Source organism: Sparassis crispa, assembly GCF_003851025.1.
Source record: "Sparassis crispa DNA, contig_000006F, whole genome shotgun sequence".
Classification (NCBI taxonomy): Eukaryota; Fungi; Basidiomycota; class Agaricomycetes; order Polyporales; family Sparassidaceae; genus Sparassis; species Sparassis crispa.
This window is the reverse complement of record NW_020939753.1, coordinates 152,703-180,421: the sequence shown is the minus strand read 5'-3', so window position 1 is coordinate 180,421 and position 27,719 is coordinate 152,703. Positions and strand designations below refer to the sequence as shown.

General features: G+C 52.1%; 11 protein-coding genes across 11 annotated transcripts; 5 read left to right on the top strand and 6 right to left on the bottom strand.

Moving 5' to 3' along the window:
• Positions 1–107: 107 nt before the first annotated feature.
• On the bottom strand, positions 108–378 carry SCP_0700590 (hypothetical protein; the record flags this gene model as incomplete). The annotated part of the gene is made up of 2 exons (XM_027759991.1): positions 108–165; positions 224–378. 2 exons carry the CDS (start codon positions 376–378, stop codon positions 108–110), a joined length of 213 nt encoding a protein of 70 aa, XP_027615792.1.
• Positions 379–1,201: 823 nt separating this feature from the next.
• Positions 1,202–4,230, top strand: SCP_0700580 (Kinesin-like protein; the record flags this gene model as incomplete). Its single annotated transcript, XM_027759990.1, has 10 exons — positions 1,202–1,668; positions 1,722–1,977; positions 2,039–2,521; positions 2,582–2,661; positions 2,714–2,773; positions 2,825–2,987; positions 3,047–3,187; positions 3,249–3,404; positions 3,457–3,789; positions 3,841–4,230. The coding sequence occupies 10 exons, from the start codon at positions 1,202–1,204 to the stop codon at positions 4,228–4,230; spliced, it is 2,529 nt and encodes an 842-aa protein (XP_027615791.1).
• A 660-nt stretch (positions 4,231–4,890) lies between these two features.
• Positions 4,891–7,183, top strand: SCP_0700570 (Efflux pump vrtL; the record flags this gene model as incomplete). The annotated part of the gene is made up of 13 exons (XM_027759989.1): positions 4,891–5,141; positions 5,206–5,378; positions 5,436–5,519; positions 5,578–5,669; positions 5,723–5,869; positions 5,934–5,997; positions 6,053–6,164; positions 6,216–6,328; positions 6,388–6,579; positions 6,633–6,727; positions 6,778–6,868; positions 6,933–7,071; positions 7,123–7,183. 13 exons carry the CDS (start codon positions 4,891–4,893, stop codon positions 7,181–7,183), a joined length of 1,614 nt encoding a protein of 537 aa, XP_027615790.1.
• A 1,605-nt stretch (positions 7,184–8,788) lies between these two features.
• Positions 8,789–9,236, top strand: SCP_0700560 (hypothetical protein; the record flags this gene model as incomplete). Its single annotated transcript, XM_027759988.1, has 2 exons — positions 8,789–8,947; positions 9,000–9,236. 2 exons carry the CDS (start codon positions 8,789–8,791, stop codon positions 9,234–9,236), a joined length of 396 nt encoding a protein of 131 aa, XP_027615789.1.
• An 825-nt stretch (positions 9,237–10,061) lies between these two features.
• On the bottom strand, positions 10,062–10,552 carry SCP_0700550 (hypothetical protein; the record flags this gene model as incomplete). The annotated part of the gene is made up of 4 exons (XM_027759987.1): positions 10,062–10,215; positions 10,283–10,330; positions 10,386–10,479; positions 10,540–10,552. 4 exons carry the CDS (start codon positions 10,550–10,552, stop codon positions 10,062–10,064), a joined length of 309 nt encoding a protein of 102 aa, XP_027615788.1.
• A 796-nt stretch (positions 10,553–11,348) lies between these two features.
• On the bottom strand, positions 11,349–11,898 carry SCP_0700540 (hypothetical protein; the record flags this gene model as incomplete). Its single annotated transcript, XM_027759986.1, has 4 exons — positions 11,349–11,398; positions 11,451–11,543; positions 11,599–11,678; positions 11,735–11,898. 4 exons carry the CDS (start codon positions 11,896–11,898, stop codon positions 11,349–11,351), a joined length of 387 nt encoding a protein of 128 aa, XP_027615787.1.
• A 604-nt stretch (positions 11,899–12,502) lies between these two features.
• SCP_0700530 (Delta(14)-sterol reductase) lies at positions 12,503–14,123 on the bottom strand (the record flags this gene model as incomplete). Its single annotated transcript, XM_027759985.1, has 7 exons — positions 12,503–12,569; positions 12,628–12,762; positions 12,819–12,900; positions 12,954–13,194; positions 13,249–13,458; positions 13,511–13,725; positions 13,781–14,123. The coding sequence occupies 7 exons, from the start codon at positions 14,121–14,123 to the stop codon at positions 12,503–12,505; spliced, it is 1,293 nt and encodes a 430-aa protein (XP_027615786.1).
• Positions 14,124–14,330: 207 nt separating this feature from the next.
• Positions 14,331–16,309, top strand: SCP_0700520 (hypothetical protein; the record flags this gene model as incomplete). The annotated part of the gene is made up of 5 exons (XM_027759984.1): positions 14,331–14,420; positions 14,468–14,727; positions 14,778–14,837; positions 14,888–15,009; positions 15,072–16,309. 5 exons carry the CDS (start codon positions 14,331–14,333, stop codon positions 16,307–16,309), a joined length of 1,770 nt encoding a protein of 589 aa, XP_027615785.1.
• Positions 16,310–16,559: 250 nt separating this feature from the next.
• SCP_0700510 (Low affinity vacuolar monovalent cation/H(+) antiporter) lies at positions 16,560–20,246 on the top strand (the record flags this gene model as incomplete). Its single annotated transcript, XM_027759983.1, has 7 exons — positions 16,560–18,623; positions 18,676–18,831; positions 18,879–19,530; positions 19,584–19,731; positions 19,783–19,899; positions 19,961–20,074; positions 20,135–20,246. The coding sequence occupies 7 exons, from the start codon at positions 16,560–16,562 to the stop codon at positions 20,244–20,246; spliced, it is 3,363 nt and encodes a 1,120-aa protein (XP_027615784.1).
• Positions 20,247–20,380: 134 nt separating this feature from the next.
• On the bottom strand, positions 20,381–24,973 carry SCP_0700500 (hypothetical protein; the record flags this gene model as incomplete). The annotated part of the gene is made up of 15 exons (XM_027759982.1): positions 20,381–20,579; positions 20,642–20,825; positions 20,886–20,994; positions 21,050–21,298; positions 21,349–21,638; positions 21,703–21,856; positions 21,913–22,032; positions 22,089–22,569; positions 22,632–23,060; positions 23,118–23,263; positions 23,329–23,667; positions 23,722–23,836; positions 23,891–24,388; positions 24,449–24,714; positions 24,767–24,973. The coding sequence occupies 15 exons, from the start codon at positions 24,971–24,973 to the stop codon at positions 20,381–20,383; spliced, it is 3,786 nt and encodes a 1,261-aa protein (XP_027615783.1).
• Positions 24,974–25,357: 384 nt separating this feature from the next.
• SCP_0700490 (hypothetical protein) lies at positions 25,358–27,455 on the bottom strand (the record flags this gene model as incomplete). Its single annotated transcript, XM_027759981.1, has 10 exons — positions 25,358–25,575; positions 25,636–25,677; positions 25,729–25,864; positions 25,914–26,216; positions 26,514–26,607; positions 26,664–26,682; positions 26,751–26,940; positions 26,995–27,056; positions 27,106–27,240; positions 27,308–27,455. The coding sequence occupies 10 exons, from the start codon at positions 27,453–27,455 to the stop codon at positions 25,358–25,360; spliced, it is 1,347 nt and encodes a 448-aa protein (XP_027615782.1).
• Between the last annotated feature and the right edge of the window lie 264 nt (positions 27,456–27,719).

Sequence of the window (27,719 nt, the reverse complement as noted above, 5' to 3'; positions counted from 1 at the left end):
ATCGTCTCGTCCAACAGACTGACATCGATAGCCGCCGGATGCAGGTCTCCTGGCCTGCCACGCCACTGACCGTACCCTAATTCAAGTGCGAAGATATCTTCGAGAACCTACCAATCATTGATGTACCTCATGTCATGCTCGTGTTCCGCTGGATCTTGCTCACTTCTGTTTCCACCACCATTAGGATGAACGTGCATATGATCATGTAAAGAATGCTACTCACGACGTCCTGAGGATCGGTGGGGCTGGCGACGTGCATCCGACGATGTCGCGAAGCCTGTGCGTGTGTACATGCCACATGCTGCCCCGTGCAAGAAGGTGGAGCAGTGAGTTGAAGTCTTGGTCTGCGGAATCAACCGTTACGTTGACGTTGTACATATTCGTATTCAGCGTCAACCAATTCAAATGGACCCTCACTCCTGGTCGGGGCACCGATAGTCGCACAGCTTTGACGCCGAACGACAGCGGGCCGAAGGGTGCGTTGCACTTCCAGCTTGATGACTGAGCAGTGTCGTCCGTAAGCGAGATTGTACTATACGGACAGCGAAGGGCACGAATATTATATTGGGCTACACGAAGAGCATGACGCATACCAACGCAGGTTACCGCATAATGTTTTCTCGCATTGCAGCGGGTCGACGGATCGAAACTTAGTGAGGACCGGCAATCTGACGAACCACCCGACAAACAAAGTTAGCTGAGAGGACATTTAGCAAATTCAAACAAGTTCTGTAAAAGGATCAAGTCTCAGTAGAAATTGTCGTCACTCCCACCCTGGACATGTCCCAGGCGGGTTGGACTCATTAAATCATTTTGAATCATAGACTGTACTCCCACATTAAGATCAAAAGGTTAGTACTCACTTTATACAACTTGAGGCATATCCATGGTGATTCTCGCTGCGACTACAGCGTGTGTGCCGAAATGCATGTATCATAACTTGACGTGGAGCCTTTTCATTGGCATCTCCACAAATACCCAGACTAAAGTAGAGCAGAACAGTGGTGGAAGGACGAGAGGAAGAATATTCAAGAGGTTGACTGGCACAAAATTTGTCGAAGGCGCCGGGCTTTGCCGTGAAGTGCCTTGAGACGCGGGCACGTGATGATACGCGGCGCACGCGTTCTTTCCACGGTTGGGATCAATTCAAGACATTATACGGGACCCAGGGACACCACAGTCAAGTATAGGTCTAACTACTATGACAACTTCCACGAAATCTACGCCAGCGAGCAAGCTCATACGACCCATTCCATTCACGCCCAAACGAACGGTATCTTCAACCGACAGCCTCAGTAGCATCGCACGCCCCTCACGCTCGACCACCCCTAGCCTCCTTGGCTCAGCCAAGAAATTCAAGGCAGCACTCTCGTCTGAGTCTCGTACACGGCTCATCACACGGCCCAAGTCTGCGCTCGCTTCTGTTCCCGGATCGCCGACCAAGTCAGATGGCGGGAGACCAAAGACTCCCAGCACCCCGCGGAAGGATGCAGACAGTCCTTACTTGCATCCTCAAATGAGCGAGATGGATGTTAGTAGAATAGACCCAGAAGAGGCTCTTGTTGACTTCCAAAAGCTCGAACCTGGCGACATTTCCGGCGAGATTGACGAGGCAGCCTTGGTCGAGGCAAACTACGGCAAGGAGGACAAAGTTTTAGTCTCTATCAGGTTAGCTGAAGCTGCAATTTTGTCTCAAGTGGTAGTAACAATGTCATTTGTAGGATCAGACCAACTGAGAGCACTTCAGCATGGCAAGCGGCCGACACGATACCCAAGACCATCAAGTTGGACCAACAATGTGCCAAGTCGAGCGCTACACCACCGCAAGAATTCCGTTTTGATGAAATTCTCACTGGCTCAGAAAACAAGCCCGTATACAATGCAGTCGCTCGGAGCCATGTCTGCGCCGCCATGGACGGCTACAATGCTGTCATTTTCGCGTACGGACAAACTGCAAGTGGCAAGACCTTCACTCTCGTGTGTACTTGTGTTTCCCGTGGTACATGCGAGGTCATATACCGACGCTCGTACCCTGCAGACTGGAGACGAAGATCAGCCAGGAATTATACCCCGAGCAATGAAGGACGTTTTCGGGTACATCCGCCGCACGCCCACCCGCGAATATCTGCTGCGCTGCTCTTACCTCGAGATTTATAACGAAACCATCCATGATCTTCTCGCACCACCGACCTCCAGCGTTTCACAGCCCGTGCAAATACAGGGTACAGGTTCGAACATTGTCCTCACACCGCTTCGTGAGGAGGTCGTTACAAGCTTGAAGAGTGTGCGAGAGGTGTTGCACAGAGGCGAAGGTAATCGTCGGACAGCCAGTACCGACTGGAACGAAAGAAGTAGTAGAAGTCATAGTGTATTCCGAGTCGTCATAGAGAGTAGGGAGAGGGGCTCAACGGACGATTCCAATACTCCGAGCGGAAGAACTACTCCAGGGTTCAGACCTCCGACTCCTGGCGGACCACGGTTGCAGGCTAAGGGAGACAGGAGTGTGCAGACGTCTGTTCTGGTGCGTCGCAATATTTGCATATGGTTGCGATGAAATGGTTATCGAACTACATCGCTCCAGAGTTTGATAGATCTCGCCGGTTCAGAGAAGGCTACTTCAGACAAGGAAAGAACTAGAGAAGGCAAGTACATCAACACCAGGTCCGTACCAACTATAATGCCCGAATTCAATCGCTAACCAACGCAAACGCAGTTTATTGACCCTTGGTACCGTCATCGGCACACTCGCAGAGAATTCGGCTAAGAACAAGAAGTAATGCGACCTCACCTTGAAGGACGACAATTCACTGACAATTAATTACAGCGATCATGTCCCCTTCCGCAACTCGAAGCTGACGCGGATGCTTCAGCCATCATTATCTGGCGATGCACGTATTTCTGTCATTTGTACTATAAACCCGACGACACAAGCAATTGGTGAGTCAACAAGCACGCTATTATTTGCACAGAGAATCAAGAAGGTTCAGGTGAGCACTTACCAGTGCATTTCGCATGAAACACGGACTCAATACTGCTGACTCTCCAGTTACACGCACAGAAGAAGGAGGTCGTTGATACCGAGGCACTCCTTGAGCGCTATAGGAAGGAAATCGAAGAGCTCAAGAAACGGCTTGCTGAACGCGAGGCTGAAGCTCCGGTGCGAACACGCCGACTCTCCGCGCGCGAGGTTTGTGCACCATTGTAATTTTCGCCGTTGGGGATAGCTGAAACAACGATGGGTCGTGCAGCAATTGGATGAATCCAGGGCAATGAACGACCTCAACGCCAGGATTAAACAGCTCACGAAGCTGATCCTGACGAGTCAGACAGTCGATGAGACCAAAGGGGACGAATCTCGTCCAGCAAGTCCTGCTAAGATCGACTTCGACATGTCTCCTTATCAGGTACGTCATTATCGGTATGTGAGCGCGCACACTGTTCCTCACCGCTGCGCAGTTGCAACAAGAGCTCTTGGCTGCGCGCCGAGAAATGGAGACACAGGCTACACAGATCCTGTCGCTGGAGGCGGCGCTCTTGGCGAGGCCGCAGCTACCTCCGGATGCACCGGACAGCGAGAAGGACAAGCTGCTTGGAGAGCAAGCGAAGACCATTCGCGAATTGGAGATTGTCGTCAAAGGGTACGAGGATAACCTAGGAGAGCCACTACGAGCGGTGCGCGAGGATGTCGAGAAAGAGTGGATCGAGAAGCTCGAGAGGGAAGTCAGACGACGGGAGGAGAAGGATGCATGGGCAGACGAGCTCGTGAAGCAGCTAGAGAAGGAGAAGAAGGTAACAGCATGTCATACACATCTGTGACCAGAGTCTGATGATTGTGCACAGACGCGGATGAAATTGGAAGAGGAGCGGCAAGCATTGGCCGCTTTCGTGCGGAAATTTGATGCGTTGGGTGGACTGCCTCTCCCAAGCACGAAGCTAAATCCGCCAATGCCCACCCCTGGAGGCGCAGCTGCCTTGTTCGCTCAGCGGCAGAAGAGTCGCATGCACTCCTTGGAGCTCGAGACACCGATGTCGACGGTCGCAGAGACGGACTCGCCACTGCGATTCAGTGCAGTGCAGCCCAGTCTGCTGGAGGAGCAGTGGGACCTGGTGGAGGATCTGAGTTTTGATAACGACAGACCCATCGCTCTCCCCTCCTCCAAGAGCTCCAGCGCGATGAAAAGCTCGAGAAGCCATATCTTTGAGGAGAAGGAGAATGTACTGCCTGCATAATCATGTTGATCACTTGTTATCGTGTCGTCATCGCTGTCATAGTTGTTGACCGTTATGTATCGTCGTCTTTCCGATGACCATGTATGCACTTCCTCCATTACCCCGGTACCTCCATCAGGCTGCTGCGGCGGTCATGTTGTGGAGAACCCGAGGTCAGTAAGTCCGACAGGACCGAAAACCCGAAGGCGTAACACTGTCCCATACATAGCTCTGCCGCTCTGCGGGGCCTGGGCACCGTGAACAAAACAGTTGCTTACGTGAGGTCGATCCACGTCATCGGAGGGTCTGTCCGCCAGGTAGCCCATCGCTCTGTTTGTGCGAATGAGTCCCGGACATGCAAAAGAAAAAGTAAGGCGCCGCTACAAAATCATCACACTGACGGTCTGCCAGATCCATGCGATAAAGCAACCGCTGCTTTTCTACGCCAGCCACGGTGTTTGGTTTGTGACTGCAACCAGGTCTGTCTGCATCCACATCGGCTTGCGGGCGGCACACGCGGCATGTCGGCTGATCAGGTAAGGTGTACAAACTTCGGCTTGCCACCACGGCAAAAATGGTGGGACCTGCAGTATATGAATCGCACATGCGGCGTTGCGATGTCGGTAGAAATCGCACCTCCTCTCTTTTATTTTTCTGCGATAGCACGCAGCATTTGCTAGAATGAGCTCTTTCTTCATCAATCCATCGCTGCGGGTCGAGCCGGGCGCAACTTCGGAGACGCCCACATTACACGGAGATGAGGACGTGGAACTCTCACCAAGCGATGTCCCACCCAGGTCAGAAGAGGCTCAGCATAAATCTAAAGTTGATGGCGGTGATGCGCGCAGAGAGAGCGTCGAATCTCCGGACGACGACCAGGATGTCCTGATCATTGACTGGGATGGTCCAGATGATCCACAAAATCCAAAAAAGTGAGTGTAGTACTTCCGCCCAGTCAATTTGATCCTCACATGCGTGCGATCATTACCACACCAGCTGGAGTTACAAACGGAAGTGGGCAGCGACAGCCATTGTGTCGGCGTTCACTTTTATTAGTCCGGTTTCCTCTTCTATGACGGCACCAGCCAGCAACCAGTTGGCTGCGCAGTTCCATGTGACGAATTCCGCCCAGATTGCTTTAATGACTTCAATCTTTATCTTGGCTTATGGTGATTCCTTGGCCTTTTCCTCTAATAAATGATCAGCCTAAGCCTGCAATGGTATAGCGTTTGGTCCATTATTTTTGGGACCTCTCAGTGAGATATATGGACGGTCGCGAGTGCTACAAGCAGCAAACATGTGGTATCTAGGTGGGACGTAATGTATTCTTCTGATTGCAAGTGATTAACTGTTCTGTGATATCCTTAGCATGGAACCTGGGTTGCGGTTTTGCTCAGTCAAAGGGCCAGCTCTACGCCTTCCGTCTTCTTGCAGGATTTGGTGGGAGTGCACCATTATCAGTAGGTTCCTACTCTCGCCGTGGGATTTGCCTCTCACTGACTTTCCATCATAGATCGGTGGAGGTGTGCTCGGAGACTGTTGGCGGACGGAAGAAAGAGGTCAGGCGATCGCTCTGTACTCACTTGCTCCACTACTTGGTCCAGCCATTGGGCCAATCTGTGGTGCGTGGGTTGCACAGCGGTCAACCTGGCGATGGGTTGTGAGTGTGATTTCGTTATCGCGTTCTGGCCTCCAACATGAACTCGGCTGACTCGATTATCTAGTTCTGGTCCACCTCAATTGTAGACGGTGCCATACAGATACTGGGTTTGTTCTTTCTACGAGAAAGTATGTGTGAATTCACCTTCAGTACTATCTGCCCTCACGTAACGCATCTTTCTAGCATATGCTCCTCTTCTACTGCACCGAAAGGCGGAGAAGATACGGCTTAGTATGGATCCAGAGAAAGCCCAAGCGCGAGAGATACGTACAGTGTTCGACAGTGCTGACCGAAAGTATGTTCCATCTACCACTGGTCGCATGCAGTAACTCATTTCTCCCATCAGCTGGAAGCACATCATGAGGAAGGCGCTAGTTCGTCCCTTCGCCTTGTTCTTCCGAGAGCCGATCATCCAGCTCTTTGGTATTTACATGGCATTCGTGTACGGCGTGATGTATTGTACGTTCCTGCGTCACATCATCATTTTGTCAGTACTAATCATTGCATGTCTGATGCAGTATTCTTGACGACTATACCCGATATTTTCGCTAATGTCTACCACGAACCTGTCGGAATCTCTGGGTTGCACTATATAGCACTTGGCATAGGTTTCACCGGCGCATCACAAGTAAATGCACGGATGTTGGACAGAGTATACAAGTACTACCAGAAAAAGAACGGTGGAATAGGTCGACCAGAATTTCGACTACGTTCGTACTACATCTGGTTCCATCACCGAGATTTCTGACGTTCGAACATGCAGCCTCAATGATACCTGCCTGCATCGCGCTCCCTGTTGGTCTTCTTATCACCGGATGGGCAGCTGAAGCCCATGTTCATTGGGCTGTTGTTGACCTCGTAAGTTCGCAGCCCAGTGCCGTTGCCAGTGAAGTCTCACGTGCTGTCAGGGTATCGTGTTTGTTGGAATGGGCATTATCTTGAACTTTCAGTCCATTCAAACTTACGTCATCGATGCATTTACTTTGCATGCTGCCTCAGGTGCGTAATCTTCTGCATGTGCGCCACACGTGAGCTCTATATTTATTTTTCCGAATATCGTTAGCTCTTGCTGCGGTGACGTTCTTGCGCTCACTGGCAGGCTTTGGCTTTCCACTGTTCGCTCCTGCAATGTATCACGCGCTCGGATACGGAAAGGGTGACACCATCCTCGCCGCATTCGCTATCGCGGTAGGATGCCCTGCGTATGTCTTCCACGTTTCTCATGGCTCCATCGCTCACCCAGTTTCCTTCAGTCCTTTCCTGTTCTGGCACTTCGGCGAGCGAATAAGGAAAGCGAGTAAATATGCCAGTTAACGCCACGACGACTTAGAACTTGAACACGACCTGGATTGGACGTAGAGCTTGCTCTTCGTACATAAAGATGTTACCCATTGCTTGTCATACCACTTAGACGTACTTCAATAATGAATACAAGAAATCGGATGTACTTGCAGTACTATGTAATGATTTGTTGTGTTACCTCGAACTGGTGAATACTGACCCTAAGGGCGTGAAGTAAATGGTAAATGGTGGATCGAGGCTTAGATCGCAGATCTCAGATCGCATAGCGCCACGATCCATGTTTAGCGCCCGTTCTTGAAGTTGGTAAGAAGTCACTGCCATTGCTCTGAACTGTTGCGCCTTGGAGATAAGGAAACCCCCCTGCACTCTCTCGTGAGTAGGAACATTCTTCGACGAGCAGGATGATGAAATTGCTGTATGCCCCCAGATACGAGACGACTGCGTAAACGTGAGCTCTTGTCTATGATTCCGGCTGTGAAGTAGTAATGAGCCTAATCGGCCACGAACTTCTGATAGAGCGGTGGATCAAACTTCAAGTGAAAATTAACTCAGGAGTGAACACCAAATTGAGCCTCTACGCTTTGAAGACCTTCAGGCCCTGTTCGGGATCCCGATACTATCGTGGACCCGGATATGCCAAATGTCCCAGAAGTGCCAAATTTTTTCCTGCGGCTCTATTCTCTTATCTGATCACTTCAAAATTGCAGAGGTAGAAGCCTGTGTGCCTACTCTTGATGCTCTAAATTTTTGGTAAGTATGTGTGGCCCGCTCGGATCCCAAAAAATTCGCAATCACAGGACTGTACTTGGCTAGTGCCACACAGCGGCATCTCTCTACGATGGTCAACATTGCTCTAAAAAATACAGAAAAACCACCTGTTGTATTCTACGTGCCATATCAACATCATATGGGGTGCCGGAGACTATCGCGCCAGGTGTTGCGCGGCGGGACCAGAAGTGCCAAACTTTTGGCATATCCGGGTCAACGATAGTAATCATTATAGACCCGCTCTAGCAATGTCCCAAAACAGCGCAGAGATTATCGCACACCTGTCATGTGATGAAAAGACCGTTGGCCCAGGGCCTCTAACCCTAGCTTAGGTGCCCAAGCCTCACCCGAACCCTGCCCGACCGTCTTCATTGGCGTGACTTGTGGAGCAACCGATTGGCTAAGTCCACATCAGTCTCGGTCTGTCTTGGCCAGTCTCGACTTTAGCACGTGAGCGGCACATCCCCGGCAACATGGGATCTCATCTTATCTGTAGCCATATTGGGCATTCTGCAGTCCATTTAACTTTTGGCGGGCAGAGCATTCTACAGCGGCCGGATTATCGGGATCCCGAACAGGGCCTCAGCTCTTACCGTACATCGAGGCCGTCTTCAGCTTCCGTTTCTCGCTGCGCTCGGCTTTGGTCTACCTCGCGTCGTAATCGTGGGGAGCATTACATCCTCGGACGCACCTATCCTGAAATCACGGGGCTCAACGGCTACGTTTAGGCTGCATAAATGCGGCTGGATGTCTCGAACGGCCTGGCGTAGAGCACGTTCGTACATATATTCAGTTCTCAATCCGTGGAGAGAACGCATACGCAAGGCAGGATATATGAATCGTTGACAGATGTACGACAGCGCCGTCCTCGTCCAACAGTATAAGCGCTTCCGAGGCGACAGCGAGCCCGCTGCGCAATTCGTTGCAGGAGCCATCACTACCCATCGCTATTTTTCAACTCAACGACTCTTTGAGGAGAGACTCGGGACCGGCACCCTGGTACAACAGGTCAGCATTTACGCTGAACACTTTCGTGGGGATTCACTAGGGACTCAACCAGGTCACGCCCTGCATCTTTACCGTCGGAACGCACCCGTTCTTCTTCAAGATTCCCGTCACCGTTAAGCTTTCCGATGCTGTCTCGTTTCGTCAGTACCCTAGCACACTGACTGAGGTCACTTACCATTTTCCTGACCTGCCAAGACCCGATCAACGATGGAGCGAGGGTATGCGGCCTTTGGATAACCTGCGTATTATCTTTGGATGCCTCGAAGCATTCGAGGAATTTCTGACTTAAGCTTTGGGCCCACTCCATGCATTCGATATTAAGAACTGATTTCTCTGACATTCAAGTGCAAATGCCTCCCATTCTTTCCGTCCCGAGGTCACAGAAGTCCGCAAGTTCAACCGATCCATTTCGTCTAGTCTCTATAACTCGCGATAATCCACGGCAAGCATTCACCAAACCCGAAGTAGATATTCGCCTGTGCAGCTACTTCAAATTATTCTGCGACCTACAGCTCGAGAAGGGTGGAGATGAACGCCATGATAAGCATCTCCTACGACCATTTGGACTTTCGGTTGACACGTTCGGGGCAGAGACACTTCTCCATGTATGCATATATACGAGGCGTGATCCTGAAAAGGCACCGGTTGGGAGTTTATCAACCCGGCGTGGCACACCGGCTTACACATTGAAGCCAACGGTCTATACTACACCGCCAACTTGCGCACACATGGAAACCATGTGACACGCTTACGCCACACAGCTATTCTTCTGGTGTTCCTTTGTGCTCCAAACGATGTTGCGTCCAGATGTCATCGTGTCTCAGCTCACAGTGGGTACAGTTCTATATCCCCACAATGTGGGCCTGCTATGTTGGATCTGGCTGGTAGTCCACATCTTGTTAAGGCATTATTCTGCGTGTATACGATCTTTCCTGCAGGCTTATTCTGGCTCGTAAAATTGTATAAAATCGAAAATATATTCAATTGATAGTAGCTCCTAATAACACTTCAAGTGAGATGTATACAGTCCTACAGCTCTCCATCCAGCACTCCATCCAGCACTCCATCCAGCACTCCAGGGATGTCTTGGTCCCAAAAGGAATTACCTACACCTCTAGCTTCCTCCGCAGTTGTGGCCCAATTGCCATGGTCCACACCGCAGACACTGACGAAGAGTCCTGTCTAGGTATCGAGTGGTTCCCCACAGGACACAACCACTCCTACAGGATATCGTGTCTCTTGAAGCACATGGCTTAGCTGGAGAGTGCCTGTGCCAAACACGTAAAACACAAAGAATCAGTGACAACGTCTAATTGCAAATTCGAGCAACCGTACCTTGATATCCTTCGAATCTTACCATGCGTAGCCTTACTCCAAGAACATCTGAAAGAATAGCATGTCAGGAGAAAACATTGTGTCACAAGACACAGCAGCTCACCGAGAAACGTGGCCTGTGTGACCATTTGTTTCGAAGGACACACCACCATGTTGACCATGATCTGCATGTGTCAGATGATGCCTCATTTTGATATCTAGAGCGCAGGATGTCAGTAATACAGGCGGTACATTGGCAGACATATGAATTGACTTACATCTAGCAACCATGGCCACATATGACACACCGGGCACCCAGAGCAAACACTTTCCAATCTTTTTGGAATATTCGCAGTAATGTTCCACGGCAAGCAATGGTTACGAGCCACGCACCAAATTGTTCAGATTGTTAAGAGCAGAGAGACTGTTGAGTATGACCTCAAACAGAAGTCAACAGTTTTGTGCTTGCCGGTGGCAAAGAGGCAAGCGACAAGTGGTGGAACGAGTGTCTTAGGCAAGTTGAAGTGCAACTCAGGTCGGCGCGGCGGCTTGAAGTGGCTCGAGCTGTGACCACGTGACAGTTGAAAGACTTCGAGTGCGAAGTGTCTTGTCGGCTGTGGACATGTCGTTGCCAGAGAGCATCAGATATCAGTGCCAGCTGGAGCCAGGTCATAGTGACATGAGCAGTATAAAATCCTGATATTGTCTTTTATGTGAACAATGGATGGTTTCTACACAAGGTCGATGTGATTGATCATCTCAGCCCATATTTGGGCCTCGATCTCGATTTGACCTCTGCGCACGTTGGCGGTGTAGTACAAGAAGCAACTGTGAAGGATGTCGACGGAAGCCACGAGGTTCTCATGGCCAAACTGTCCGCTCATTAAAGGGATGTATATTACTCGTCGTGTAGTAAGTACATTGTCCAAGACGAACGTCCACCGAGCAACGATGCTAGTACGATATGCTACAATGATTAAGTCCAAGCGCTAGGCGCAAAGCTGAGTCCGCGGATTCCCGTTCGCCGATGCAGACACAGCGGAACGAGGTGTGCGTCCATTCATTGATGTGAGGCATCTATGACTACTTAGTCTGTGATCGTGAAGTTTGGACTGTTGTTGCCAGAGTCACCGAACACTACAGGGCAGAGTTAAGATGATGTCTAGGCCAACTAGGAGTAGGTACTCACAGACGATGGAGTAGTCAGTGGCCGGGGTGACGTCGGGTGCGGTGACGGTGACCCAGCCATCGAGGATAGAGAAGTTGTTGGCCAATGGGTTTTCTGCCAACACTTCAGTACGTAGGACAAGGACAATAATCCTACGAAGGGAGCTCACCAAGGTCCAACAGCCCATTCTCTACCAAGACAACCATCCCGTACTTGTTCGTGATGTTGACTGGCGCATCGGTGGTGTTCCTGAGTCAAGCAGACGTGTCAGTACTCCAGAACCTCAGGACTCTTTACTCGCGTACCATGTCACATTGTATTGCTGACCGATCTCCCAAACGGTGGAAGCATTGGGAGTGATGATGGGTGGCACGAAGACATCCCGGATGCGGATGGGCAGAGCGTAGACGAGTGCGCAGAGGGACAGCAGGAAGAACATTACGATGTGGGTTATCCTTGTCATGAACATGGCGTTAATTGGGTCGTGAAGTGTGTGAATACGATTTTTTTGTGTGATTTGGATGAGCGTCGAGCTAACGAAAACATGGCGCGGGAGGGCAGCTTATATATGCGAGCGGATCATGAGAGCGCCCGCGGATGGAGCTGTGTCGGCACGACCATGATGGGCCTCCACTCCACGCCTTAGTACCGCGGTCAATCGCCTGGGCACTCGACATAGCATTCGTCACCAACCCTTCTTTCCTGCTCATGCTCTGGCCAACTTCCCTACCCGGGCGTACATTTCCGAGACCGGACACCACGCCGCCGACAGAACCAAGAGCCTGTCTGAAGGTTCTAGCTTTTGCTCGAACCAGCACGTTGCTGCGCACGTCACTTTTTTCACCGGTCACCAATAGATTGAACGATGGACAACGTCGCGAAAGCGCTGCCCGCGGTGGAACCTGCAATAACGAGTACAGCTCGTCCATGAAGTTCGGCCACTTGTCCGACCGTCATTTGCATTTATCGTACAGTACGTATGTATATGGGTCAAAACAAAACAAGTGATAGCTACGTGACATGTGCAGGACATTTCAACCTCAAAACGACACATTACGCCCGCCAACGCCGCATCAATAGATGTAAGGTATTATCCTGTAGGGCACTAATTTGGTGTATTTGTGCCAGTCCTTGCCATACCTGTTAACGATGTGGGCTTAGCGAGGAATGATCGTCATGACTAGCTGCGATCGCTCACTTTTTCTCGCAGTTCTCGTCGTCGCGGAGCTGTCTGTGGACCAGGAGGACCGCAAAATACATGACGTAGAAGTATGTGATGGGTGTATCGAAGCCCGTCGGCAGCGACCAAGCAAACGCCATCACAATGTCCCCGCTGCCAAGAAATAATCAGATAAACTGTTGATCTCGTCTCGACAAGAAAAGACAGACAGGTAATTCGGGTGACGCGAACGTCCCCACCAGCCGGAAATCAGCAGCTTGGACCCGCTCTCTGTCGTCATGAACTTCAGGTCTGCCAACGCTGACGTCAGGGGCAATGCTACTGTTGCAACAGGCGGGACATACTCTTCGGGTTACGGCCATTCCTGAAGTCATTCTTCTCTCCGTTCGCCGCGCGGAATATGTAGTAGCCCAGCAGATTGAGCCCCGCGATCGCCGCCGTCCATAGCCACCCCAGCTCTACCTGCCTGAAGACCAGATAGCGCGCCTGGAGCGAGTAGGCGAACGGCACCCACGCCAGATCGCCGACGGCGAGCATGAACCCGAATCCGTCGGAGATGATGTCCATTGTGGTAAAGATGGCAGGCTGCGCGCCATCAGTCATCTGGCCAGACATGGGAATAGGGTACAGACTGCGCACCTCGTTGTACAGCCCATCTACAACGTACCAGAATTGAAAGAGCAACACCAACACCATCGAGTCCGTGATGTTGCCCCCGCGGCGCACTGCCTGCTCGCATGCCAAGCTAATGTCGACGAGCGCCCACAGGATGAGACCAGGTCGAAGCTCGTTGAACGACTTGACGTCGAACGATCCAATTGCAGGGTTCAGCTCCCTACCGATGAAGAACTGCGCTGCATGTCAGAACGTGGCGAGGTGCACTTCGCAGAACGTCACGTACGTCGTAAATCACATTCCCAGAGTTCCCGCCAAGTGCAAGCAGGGCGCCTTCGCGGAAAGAGGCGGCGTAGCAGGCGATGCCTTGCACTACCGACATTAATATCGCAGCTGTCACGAGTCCGACCCACTTGTCGTAGACAAAGGTGAAAGACTGTGGTCCATATTGCCAAATGTACCCCGAGGTGAGGCCCAGCGCGAGCAACAACGTCGAGAAAGCTGAAACGCGTCTATGAAGTGTCAACAAGCAGTACAGCTACACAGAAACACGCACCATTAATTTTGTACTGGACCTTTTTGCCATTCCGCAGCTGGGTGCCATCGACCCAGTCTCCTGGCAATATGAACCACGCTGCAACGCAGAACGCGTACCAGCCCAGGTACAGCAGAGTCGCCTCGGTATCCCAAAGACTCGCCCACCAAGACAAGCTACTCAAATTATCGATGATTACGGAGGTGGAAATAGGAGGTGGGCATCCCCCAGTTGCTTCAGAGCAACCAAAGTACAGAGCATACGTTGTGATGGGCACGGAAAGCGTGACAAGGAGCGCGCCCGGAGGGCCAAAGAACTCGTAACTTTTCGTGCGAGGGTTCAGTGTGTCTGAAGAGGCGGACATGGCTGGTTGCGTGTCGCAACGTTGACGACGACGGTGGGTATAACAGAAATGGTCTGACAGGGTCACTGTGGGTGGCAAATGTGTTGCGCATCACGTGATTGGGGGCAGGTTTTACAAATAGTTACTTTCGACAAGTGGTCATCCGCAATTAGAAACTCTGGGCAAACCCTATGGTTGTGTGCATGCAGCCATTATGAAGTGAGAGTGATGGGCTTTTTCTCTTCGAGGAGAGCCGAGCTATCAGAGACTCCCCTTCATGACGACAAGAGCGTCGTACGGATCATTCGCTCTCGATTTGTGCGCCATTTTCCCTTCTCTTATTCGTCTCTAATCCGTTCGTGCAGTATGGCAAGGCAAAAGGCAAAGAGCGCGATACCGACTCCGAGTCCTATACTCGGTCACCACAGTCTCTCTCTTCACCTACGCTCTTTCATTCCGGGGACAGGAATTCGTTTGTCTCGACCTATGATTCGGGAACTGGCGGTCCTTCCCGGAGCACTCATTGGAACGGTAGTTCCGCCCCCTCCACCCCATCTTCTCTGTCGAGGCGCGGGGACCATGTTGGCAACACGCCCACACCCCGCGCCTCCACAGACGCTGTAACGTGAGTGGCTTGCGCTCGTTCTCGTGGCAAGTGCGATAAGGGGGTGTTAGGATGACACTCGCTCAGCGGTTGAATGAGCTCGCGACGGCGAACTCTGAGGGCCTGCTCAGGTGAGTGCTCTATTAACGTGCTTCTGGACGCGTGTCTTACACCCCCCCAGTGACGAGGAGTATCGTCTTCTTCGTCAGAATCTCTTCGAGCGCTTTGCTAGTGGCTCGGCGGTGCCTACAGAGACCCCCCTTGTCCGCATGTCCGGCAGTCACATGGCTGGCGACGGAAGAAGTGAGTTTTATTGATTAATTGTACGAAGGCACTGCACTCATATTTCCTGTTAACGATCAAAGCCTCCTTGCATGACCGACGTCCATCTTCTAATTTTCAAATTCCATCCTCACGAACCCACTCAGTCCGCAGTAACAAGTCTTTAGCCTCTACTGTGACCAGCCTATTACGACGCGCAACCAGCAAACGAGTTATTTCCATGTCTCCCAGGGGCGGCGCCGATGCGATCAGCGTCTTCTCCATATCATCTTCTATGGCTTCCTCAGCGGTAGATGGAGGCAGTTCATTTCCGCGGACATTATCGAAGCACACCAGCGACGGGTCGATACGCACGAGCATGCAGCAGTCGCGGCGGCATGCACTGTCTTCCGAGCACACTCCACACGTCCCGGACAGCGTCACCCCTTCGCGCTCCAGCACTCGGACGAGGCAGCGGTCAGGCTCCTCAGTCCCCCCTTCCTCGTTCCCAGGAGCAGCCGCCGCTGCGCTTGACACGAAGTACACCCATCTCAGCGACGACAACCTTCCCAGTGATGACCAGGCCGAGACCGTCAAGGATATACGCACCCAAATTGAGCTTGTAGAGGCGGAGGGCCGGCGGCTCCTTGATGCCTTCAATGGGTTGGAGCTGAGCACGCTTACACGCCGCCAGAGACGCCCGCCCGTCATTCCCCCACTTTCGCTCGGCAATCCCATCGATGTGACAGGCCTGAATGCAGACCGACGATCGCTTCGTGCGGGCAAGGACATTGACTCGCTATCGTTCAAATCGAGCGGCTCGATCCGCACGACGCGGTCCATGAAACGGTCGCCGTCGAGCCGGAAGATGCGTACCGCGACATCCACCGCCACCCTCGTGTCCCAACCGAGTCATCTGGTGCACAGAGGGTCGATGTCTTCGATGTCGTCCCGCAGCAAGGCTGGCGGAAGTGTACTGCAGCCGCATGTCGGACTCGCGAGCAGTTCTAGCGTAAACTTGGCCCGGAGTACCGGGCATTTACCGCTGGCGACTGTTGCGGAAACTGAAGGGAAAGCATCCAATTCTTCGCGGACGTCTGGGACCGGCAAGAATTGGTTGGACGCTTCAGCGGACGGCTTGCCAGCCTCTGCGAGCGGGCAGAGTACAGCAGGAAAGGCTACTGGCGCTGAGGAAGACGAGGAGATCCAGGCGATGGAGGCGGAGTTGACTGATATTCGGAAGCGGCGAGCAGGAGTGACTGCACGGTACGAGGCACGGCTGGAGTATCTCCGTGCGCGGCTAAAGGGAGCTGAACTCCGCGAGAAGATCTTGCGGAAATGACAGTCCAGCACGATCGTACTAATTTTCTGCTCATCTTCGACGCTGCTTGCGTCCTGTCGCTACGATGGTTTTATGGCTTGGGCTCTGTTCGAGGATTGTTACAAGTTGCTACAAGTTCTGCGCTGGATGGATGTACATTACGACTGCGTACATTACGACTGCCTAATCCGTGTTCGCCTGCTGCTGCACCTCGACAAGCTCGGCCGCGTCGCCATTTTCCCTCAGTCTTCTCTTTTGCACCGTGACAATCATGTCCGATGCGCCATTTTCGCCAGATGAAGAGTCTGACACTAACGGCTCTCCCAGCATGACGCCTGTAGCGTCCCCGACCACATCCAACTTCGGGGCGCGGCTTCCGCTACAGCGCAGCGTCAGTCGCAGCTCGCAGTGGTCGGTCCCAGAGACTCCTCAGCACCATCATCAGGGTACTTCTTATTTCTCCCAAACCTCCAGGGCCGTCTCGCCTACTCCGCGGCGCCCACACCGCCCGAGTCAGAGCAGGAACCACTCAATGAAGCGCCGCGGGGTGAGGAGCACAAGTGTCACCAGCTCGCGTGCAACCTCCAGGGGCGTTCCCGAGGACGCGGGCTTGTTGAGCGAGGAGAACGAAGACAGCGACGACGAAGGAGATACCCCGCCCGAGGAGGGCGTTGTCGAGGAGCAGGCAGAGGAACAAGAGGAAGCGGAAAACGAAGAGGGGGCCGGCGAGGAGGACCCTATCACCCTCAAGGACCGCCAGTCTCTAATCAACGTCGAGCATCCGTTCGGTCTCCCCATCTGGAAGCCAGCACTCTACAAGAAGTCCAGATCTGTCACTCGCTATGCGGACCAGGAGCTGCATTCCGTGCCTTCCGCGCAGGCGGAGCGGCACCTGCTTCCTGGCAACATCGTCTGGGTACTGGTGTTCGGGTGGTGGCTCGCCGTGTGCTGTTTCTGCGTCTCAGCACTCCTGTACCTCGTCCCGAAGGGAGGACGGCGCTACTCTACCCTGTTGTTCGGTCTTGGCTGGTACATTGCGTGGCCGTTCGGGAAATACGTCGAAGGAGACCATGGTCCACCCCATGCCTCAGAAGATGACGACAACGTACCGAACGGCGCACCGGATGCCGAGGGCATTAACGATTTCTCTCAGTCTTCCTCTTCGTTGAGCGAAGACACGGATGCTACCCCTCGTCGGGATGTGTCCAGTCGTGACACAGCCACTTCGCGTGGAGGCGTGCCATTGTCTAGCCATGACACTATCACGCCTCGCACGGTCGCACATCTATCATCAAGTTCTTGGAACGACGTGGCGACTGCGACTACCCCACTGCTCGGGACAGCCAATCCGGCCATGCCCCGTTTCAGGCCTTCAAAATCTTATGGTGCAATGTCCTCCCCCATCTCACCCCCACTGTCTTATTCCACCGGTGCAATGGAAGGGAAGACAGACGATTGGCTTGGAAAAGCATGCTTCCGTCTTGCATTCCTTTGCATTATCGCCCCTCTGATGCTCATTGTATGCATAGCATGCTGGGGTCTGATATTCGCCGTTCCCATGGCTAAGCTCAATTGGGCATTAATCAAGTTACTCATCTCGGAGCCCACTCGTATTCGATTCTGCGCAGCCCCTGTAGTTGCAGTGGCAGATGAAAGCGCCGCAGAGGAGGGGGCTGCCGTCTCCGGCGAAACTCCGGTTTCATTCAAGCCTGCTAGGCTAGCAGCAGGCCAGGCTGCACCTTCCGGATCACCTACATCTACGGTACTCCTGTGCACATACAGGGCATTTGGCCTGAAGTACTACAAGTATACCGTCGGCGGCGTGAACATCCTAATCGTCAATCTCAGTCCGATCGTGTTCTTTGTCATTTTCGATGGTATGGTGCTGATGCCCATTGTAGAGAGATGGGAGTCGGCGGGTGACTACGTGCCTGCTTTCCTGGCCTTTCTTACAGACCGTGCCCTCATTTTCGTCCTGAGCCTGCTCAGTGTCATTCCACTCTCGTATTTCATCGGCATGGCGGTTGCGTCTATCTCAGCGCAGTCGTCGATCGGCATGGGCGCAGTGATCAACGCCACCTTCGGCTCCCTGATTGAGGTTCTGCTATATGCGATCTCGTTGACGCAGGGAAAAGGTCACCTCGTCGAAGGTTCCATCGTTGGCAGTCTTCTGGCAGGAGTCCTGCTGATGCCCGGTATGAGCATGTGCAGCGGTGCCATTATGAAGAAGGAGCAGAAGTTCAACGCCAAGAGTGCCGGGGTCACCAGTATGATGTTGATCATGGCTTTTATTGGAACGCTCGCACCGACGTTGTTTTACCAGACGTATGGGAGCGTACGTACATGAAGTCGCCATCTTCCACCCTGTCTAATTTTCTGTACCATAGTTCCAACTGATATGCGACGGCTGCCCCCCACCAGGGTCAGACACGCCTTGGGCTTGCCAGCATTGCTACTACAAACATCCAGACCCGGTGGATGACCCGTTCTACCAATCTACCGTAAAGAATCTCATGTTCTTCTGCGCTGCCGTGTTATTACTAGTCAGTCTCTGTGCCACAGTATTTTCCTCCCGCTGACACCTCGCCAGTCTTACCTCATAGGCCTTTGGTTCTCCTTGCGCACCCACGCCTCGCAGATCTGGCAGAACCCCCAGCCGCTTCTGCAACCTCTCGAGATTACAGGTTCCAACCGTTTCTCTATCTACCCTCGTCTAGCCCCTGGCGTCAACCCGCAGGCTTCTCAGACCCAGCTCTCCACGCTGCATCACAGACCCAGCACAATCACTCCCATCGCAGAGAGCCCTGGGCCTTCGCGCAGCCAGACGCCGCGGGACTCCCGCTCGAGCTCGCTTCTGAATCAACAGCGACAGGCGATCGGAGTGCAAGGGCAGCCGCCACAGCCTCCTACCGCGAAGCGCATATCCTACGCGAGTCCGCCAGTCGTGCAGGCCCAAGTATACGGCCCGATTCTGGAGACCGTCGACCACACCATGAAGGACACGGGCCTGCAGCCGATGCGTTTACCAGAGAATATGACGACGGACGACTTCACTCGTGCTGTGGCTGTCGCCACCGTGAGCGCACTCAGGCATCAACAAAACGATTCGCGTTCCCCGGCCATGCGTGGGTCCGCTGCGGTGGAAATGGACGCTGGAAGTGGTCATGATGCACCTTCATGGAGCCGAACCACCAGCGCGAGTGTCCTGCTGGGTTGCACGGCACTGTATGCCGTCATAGCAGGTACGTTGAGGCCAGAACTAAGGCATCTATGTATTCACTCACGATTCGCTCAGAAATCTTGGTGGACGTTGTCGATGTAGTCTTGCAAGGCTCAGGAATCGACGAAAAGTTCTTGGGTATCACACTTTTTGCATTGGTACCGAACACAACAGAATTTATGAACGCAATTTCTTTCGCCATGCATGGCAACATTGCATTGAGGTACGTGCTCTAAGCTTTGTCGTATACACGGCCTCTGATTGTTGTTTGCAGTATGGAGATTGGTTCAGCATATGCCTTGCAAGTATGTCTACTTCAGATCCCTGCAATGGTTGCATTTTCCGCTTGGTATGCTCCCGACAAGATGGGCTCCGTCGCGGATACATTCACGTACGTCACTTGTAATGTAGGGCTGGTGTTCATATACTCACGAATGGCATAACGCCCACAGACTGATTTTCCCGCGATGGGACGTCGTCGTCATAATCCTATCCGTTTTCCTCATGACCTACACTTATATTGAAGCCAAGAGTAACTACCACCGTGGAAGCATCCTTATCTTGAGGTGAGACGTTCTGTTGTGTATACTGCAGTATCTTTGTCTTACATTGTACGATTCTCATAGTTATCTTGTCCTTATATCTGGTTTCTTCTTCGCACCCAAACGATCAGACCAAGAGGAAGACCGCCTCGCGATCCCTTTGGCCACCATTCTCTCATACTTCGGCCTCCACTGAGAGGACGATACCCTCGACCGGACTATTTATACCAGCTTCGTTATTCATACAGAGATACATGTACATTCATTACAACATCGTCCATCTGAAAATGTATCATCACGGATTCAACTCAGAGGATCCCGATAGCAAAGTCAATGTAGACTTTGTAGTTTCTCCAATACATCTCGGATCTCAGGTTGGGGTAGGGTGATGCGCTCGGCTTCCATCTTCCCCTCCAGGAGTTCTGAAGGGTTTGGGTGGGTGAGGAATTGTTCTATGAAATCACCATCGAGGAAGCCGAAGGACGATTCGGCATCGGAAGCCCCTCTCAAGTTGGCAGGTGCTCTCCATCTACAAAATTGCGGACGTTAGTGTTGTATACGCCAGCTTGCAGAGCATGGTCGGACGCTCACTTCGTATGATGCATTTCACCTGGACCAATTATGGCTGTCGCCATGTTGCGCTGCAAGGCGGTCATATGCAAGGAGATCTCGTCACTTAACTCGAGAATGACACCGATGCGACCACTCGACGCGAAGAACAGCTGCTCTGGCTTAAGTACTTGATTTCCAGACCACTCTCCTGAAGTCAGACCACCTATCGCACGTCATCCTGGCTCAGAAACGTATTCGCGACTGGTTGTATGTCGACACTCACCAGGTAGGAACTTGTTGATGACATCGTCGACGTGATAACTGCCATCTCTTTCCAACATGAACCGATTCCCGTTGCGTTGCAAGGAAAACGTGAACAGGTTGCAATCGCTCTGGAAAGAAAAACTTGGACGTAAGTGCGGCACTCCTCAAAGAACATCCACTTACGTTCGCTCCGATGACACCACTATTGCCGATAGCCTCTACGGCGACAGGCCAAAGGGGACCGTAGTCTCTTGCGATACTTTGCAGACCTTCGCCTACAACGTTCAGGATCGACACAGAACTAATTGCGTCTCCAACGATAAGAGTAGTGTCATGCGCCACCAAACTGGTCACGAAATAGTTATGGTTCCACTCCGTTAACTTCCTCAGACTCGCAGAGCCATCCGTATTATCGATCTTGTACAGGACGACCTGCCCAACGACTCTGAGTTTAGTCGAACAGCACTCGAAAATGCACATACTGATGTGTTGACGGCAGCAACAATCTTGTCCTCCACGCTGACCAACTGGTAGACACAACCACGAGTGTGCTCACTGGAAATGAGACGAAGAGCAGGGTTGGCAGACGATATGCCGCCATCACGCGATCCCAGAGAGAACATAACTATTCGGCCTTTGGATGGCTCTCGCTCCCCCATCTCAAGTTCCACGATGCCGACACAGAAGCACGGGAAACTCTGATTCTCCCTCCTAGGGAGCGCTAATACAGCAGTGACCTCTTCGCCCAGTTCACATACGAATTGACTTAGCTCTATATAGCAGAATTACGGTCTGTTCAACGCCTTGGTCATTATGACAACTGAAGGAACCCTCACGATCGAACGAGACATCATCAAGAATTTTGAAGCAGCTGACGGTACCTTCAAAGTCGCCGATACGCGGAGGATTCGTTCTGTTGCAAGCTACCCCAAAGACCTTTAGAGAAGGGTGGTGTGCGATCCGACGGGGATTCTCTACTCCTAACGGTATCTTTACGCCAAGGACGAACATGAGCGAGGGCGACTTAAAGGAATTAAATGGCTCACAGATCTTATTTGCATCTTGTCGACACCCCTCACGTTTCCTATCAATAGCGAGGATGACGTTGCCAATACAACACAAGAAGGGAAGAACGTGGAGTTCAGACTGGTGCCTCTAACAGCGTCCTGAGCAGGTTCATACGATGAACATCAGCAGAGCCTCCGACGATACAGGGACGCACCTTGAGCATGACAGGCGAATGATGCAGTCTCTGTCGCTCCCAGAAAAGAACGGATGCTCTGCTGCCGCTGGCAAAGACCGCCATCCGTCCATCGACCACACAAGTCGACAATGAGACAGGTGCTGCCCCAAGTGGAAACACTTTCCTATCCTTCAGTTCATTGACCTTCAGACTGAACGACATCACTGTGCCATCGGACAATCCAGCAACTATATGAGGATGGTAATCTGCGTCTTTCCGACCACGTCCAGAGCCGAAATTGTACAGCAAGAGAGAGCGTGGAAGGGCTGTGAGAGTAGAGGTCTCGCAGATGGTTGTCATATAGGTCTGGGAAGACTCGAGAGAGAGGATGGCTATTTTGTTCGTGCCCCAGAAAGATACCGCGATATGCAACGAATACTTCCTTGCAGGATCAAACGGCGCACAGGATATTGCGGAAATCTCGGTAATGCCGTAGGTAGCGTCTGTGAAGTCTCGATACCTGGCGAATCCAACAATGTGAGCTCCGTGCTTGGGAAGAACAGTAAGGTGAAATAGACTGACTTGAGTTCTTGGAACTGATCACTTTCACCAAGGTTAAGCAGGACCAATCTGCCACCACTCAGACCTACTACGAACTGGCTGGCATTCAGATCCGCAGCGACAATGGACCGCTGCCTATGGGCCGGATGCGCATTGTTTGGATCCCATCCGGTTCCGACAACTGAGAACAAACCTAGTGCCTGGTCATAATTTACGAGGTGCACCTTCTCTGGTGTTACCTGCACGACTAGTGAGGAATCGACATAAGAAGAAGTCGAACGGCCAGTGTTCGTCGTTGTCACTCGTCGAGGGATGTTGCGTACAGCAAGTGTGGGCGAGGTCCCAACGAAACCATCGGCGGACGGATCCAGGCGGATTATGGCATCGTGCGCATCAAGACGGAACACGTATGTTTCTCGCAGAGTAGATGCTACTATGTGTGTGTCTGAGCTAAAGACGCAAGCGAGTAAGCGAAAATGCGGTGAAATGCCAAACATACACACGTACGTGGCTTCAAATTGTGTACGCAAAGGCCACAAGTTAGTGACGTGCGGAACGTCCTTGACGATACCGAGCTCCTGGAAGTCAGCACCTGTTCTGACGACCTTGATTGCGCCAGTACTAAGTCCTCCCGAGCAGGTGACAATCTGGGGCTACATACCACGCAGTCATCAATGGTGAGACCATATCGAAGAATACATGGGAAAACCCTACGTACCTGTCCACTCCCATCCAGATCTGCGAGTACAGCATCCATGATAGGCGCAATATTCTGGAAGTTCTCCAGCACTTCAACGAAAGTGCCCTTAGTAGATACGACCCTTCCACCTTTCACTGCTCGCTCATCGTCCCTACATAGGTACGCCTTCTCCTTACCCTTCGATGACATTAGAGATGATGATGAGACAGTTGTAATACCCGATGGAATGGGAAGCGTCTCGGTATCCGCATTCGCGAAGGGGGACGAATGAATGCGTAGGAGCTGCGATTCGCCGAAGTGCGAACCCAGATACACGACTTGCGAACTCAGGTACGTCAGAGATACTGCAGGAGATGTCTGTACAACGCATAAACCATTAAGAATACGATCAGCGCTTGGTCAAAGACATACCTCTCCCAGAGGTACGAGAATGAGACCAGGCGTATCGTCAAACGCCACCATTGCCAGACGACCGTAAGCGTCTCCTATGAGGAACCTCCTCCCTTCTTCATCAATTGGAGACCAGCTAGACGCGTACTTAATTCGGTTACACGCATCCTTTTGAAGGTAGACTACTCACGCGGTAACTTCGCTCCAGGGCCATTTAACGCTAATCTTGGGCTTCAATTTCCTTCCTTCCCTTTCCTTGTCCTTCTCGGTGGCCTTCTGAGCCTCCGCCTGCACCGCACTGGCTTTCCGTTTCGCAGATCTGCGCTGCTTGTCCCTCTTGATGTCTCGCCTTTCCTGCGATGCATGTTCGTAGAATATGATCTTCCGCCCTCCGACCACCAGCACGCCGCCGAGATGGGTGCCGAAATCATCTTCTGTCCCCTCCTGGGTATATGGAGGGACAGGGATCAGTAGCGGAGGCGTATCCATTGACGGGAATGTGGACGCGGACAGCACAGTAATCGGAAGAATGGTGGATGGTGCAGCAGAGAGCTCTAAGTTCTCGAGGTCGAGGTCGCGCGACAAAAGCTGCAGGCGTTGTTCGTGGTCGTAGTGTAAGATACCAATAGCATACGTTCCTGGGGAGGTGTGCAAGAAAGTCAAAGCAAGAATATAGAACTCGGGAACACTGCGATGGCACAGAAGCGCACGTCAGGACCATGGCAATCATGTATGAGTATCAACTCACGATACATCGAACTGGTTGGAGATTCCTCCGTCGTCGAACTGGACGACTTTCAACTTCCCAACATAGCAGCTGATCACGGCAACCTGTCCGGTAGGGTCCACCAGTACATCGGTGACGAATTCCGACTGGCGGCCATAGCGATCGTGCACGGAAAGGTCACCCGTCGTGACCAGACTCGCACCCGCGGGATCGGCGACATATTTCAGTACAATGAGCTTCGGCTCAGGATGGTCGGTCAGAACCAAGATGTTTGAGATTCCTGAGTCCTGATACAAACATAAACTCGATGATTAATATACATCTATCGGGCCCACTAACCTCTACAGGCACAGATCGGAGCGCAACCACACGACCCCATATCTCGAGGACACACTCGCGGCGAATGCCTTCTGGTTGGAGAGAGAAGACCTCAAGCCTGTTAACCTTGGCGACGACGAGATGCTCGACGCTGTCGTCGGATGTCAGGCGACATTTGAGCGACTGGACAACAGAAGAAGGCTGATGGAATGTCGCGACAACCCGCATTGCTATGTCAAGATACGCAGCAGATTTTGGAGAAAGTCAGGGATAAAGACGGTCTTACTCCCTCTGGTCGAGCATGCCAGGTGGCTTGACGTCTGCAGCGGCAACGGGAGATATCACCCCCGAGATTCCTCCGAGGCAGTCACGTGTGTCTCCGACGAGAACATACAAACAACATACAAAGCTTTGTAAAACATGCATTTACCCACACTAGTATGCGGACACACAAGCAGTGCGTACGCAGAAAGAGAGTGAATGAAAAAACCTCGGAGAGGTAGTGTATCCTTCTACTTGAAATCAAAACCTTGGAGTCCACATGTTCTACGACCAGATACGGCCGAAATACATACACGTACGGTACCGGTTCCAGAGATAGTATTAATGTCACTAAGGATCAACCGACATGGTGCCATCCTCGTTCATGGTGATGATGCCATTTGACGTGGACTCTTCTGCTGGTTCTACATCTCCTGGCTTTGACTTTTTCTCAGCATTCACGAAACGATCCAGCAATGTCAGTTCTCTGGCTATGTCCTCCTGACCCTCTAGCGCTGCCTTGGGCTTGCGAGCAGCTCGTGCATTAGGGTCTGGCCAAGGAATGATATCTGTGAACCACGTCATACCAATGAGTTCCGTTTGGATGGTCCCAGTCGGACAATCATTACCGTCGAGAAAGGTGAATTCGTTAACTCGTCGTACGAGAGCGGCTATAACGTCTGGATGAGAACGGATGAGCAGGCATGACTTGAACCACACACCAATGTCTTTCTGCTGCATTGTAGTCCGTCCTTCTCTCTCTGCCGCCCGATAAGTGGCCTCAGTTATCCGTTTGACGAACTCTTCCGCTGCCACAGAGATTAAAAATGCTGCTTCCCTCTGTACCATCGGTAGCTCCTGTAAAGAACGTCAGCTTGAGGACTAGGTTTGGGTTTGCAGGATATACTCTATCCGCCTTCAATATCTTCTGCACTCTCGAGAATGGTAAAAGCGATTTCCCAGGTTCCCGTACCAGAGCTGGCCTTGGTCTGGTCTTATCCTGACTGTCTCCTTCCGTTGAGTTCTTTTGTGCATCATCAACGGCGTGAACCTGAGACACGTCTTCAACATCCGACAACTGAGAGTCATCGACTGGAGTAGGCTCCTCATCGGATACTGGAAACCTTTGTGCGCTATTGCTTTCCGGCATGTCGTTGTTCAAAAGTCGCACTTCTTGGTAGACGGGGCGTAGTGTGAACGTTGGCAAGAGCTGCACCAAGAATTGGACTTGGCAATATCACACTGTCACGATCACGTGACAAGTGACAAGCGTGGAAGACGTTACTCGGCGACGATTGCGGTTTCCTCTGAATCAGGTACAAGTAGTATCTAGGACCTTGGGATTAATGTCTCATCGGTGCCTCACAGATTCCTCTAGTAACGGTCAAACTGCCGAAGAGAGAAACGTGTCTTCCCTTCGTAGCAAGCCTTTCTGTGAGACGTTAACAAACTTAACACTCTGGATATCAAGACGCTCTGTGTTCTGGGGCAGCGGTCCTCAGCTGACCTTTCGAGTGAGATGTTGGACTCTCATCCTGGTTTGCAAGATGACAAACAAACTATGATCACTGCCATGATCCATACTCGAACTAATCTCACGTCTGTATAGGCAGGAATTTTCAACAGGACAGCTCCATATGGAATATTATGCACACACATTTTCCGTCGGACTTGATCTGAGGCAGTAATCGTGGAGGTCGTACCACAAAATGAATGGCTAAATGATAGATTCATAGATGTGCACGAATCAGCTGGGCCAATCTCTGTCCATCCTCGTAATCCAGTTCCTCTCTCGAACGGAACTCCTCCTTATGCATCTCCTTCTCGGTCAGTGGCTTCGCGATACGATCTACCTTGATTGCATCGCCAGTCGTGGCTGGTGGTGATACGGAAGAAGCTACTAGTACTGGGGCGGGGATGACATGATAGTGGACCTAGAAATGGAACTGGGTGAATGGACTGCACCAGAGTCATAAACTTGCGCTAACATGCGGAACTGCCTGAGCGTACTCTTGGTTGCATACCACATTTAATGCAGTATTCCGCATAGCTGCGTGACTCGTGAGATCAGTCTGAAACATCACGGGCACTAAGCGTACCATGCGTCAAAGCATTGGAGACCTTCGAGATAGCCTCTCCTGTGGCTGCCGCGAACTCTGCTGGTAGCTCGGACACGCGGGAATAGTGGGCCTTCGGGATAACCAGAACATGCCCAGGACGTAGGGGAAGGATATCTTCAATCAGACATGATTTTCGCGTGAGCAACACACAGTACAGCAGCAGGGTGCGGTGGAATAGGACCTAAGATTGCGATAACCTTGTCGTTCTCGAAGACAAGCGCGGCCGGTGACTCTCCTCGGATGATGCGGCAGAAGGCACAGTCAGGTGGGTCCCTCCAGGCTGCCGGCACGGAGCGGCCTTCGTGCGCCTTGATGAGGAACGAGGTCATCAGCGTGAGCAGGCGCTTTGAGCGCTTATTTTCGTCCGCCCCGCGGCCGCGACCATGTCCCGAGGTGATCGGGAAACGACGTCAGGCAACCTCAAACGTTCCATGAGAGACAATTACTCTGACTATGGGGTGGACGAGGTAAGTTGCATGCGCCACTTTACTAGTTGCTCATTGCGGAACATTGACCTGACATACAGTAGTATTACAGAAAAGTCGGTGCTACGTACCGCAATCCACATTTTTCAGGTGTCCGAAACTGTCTCT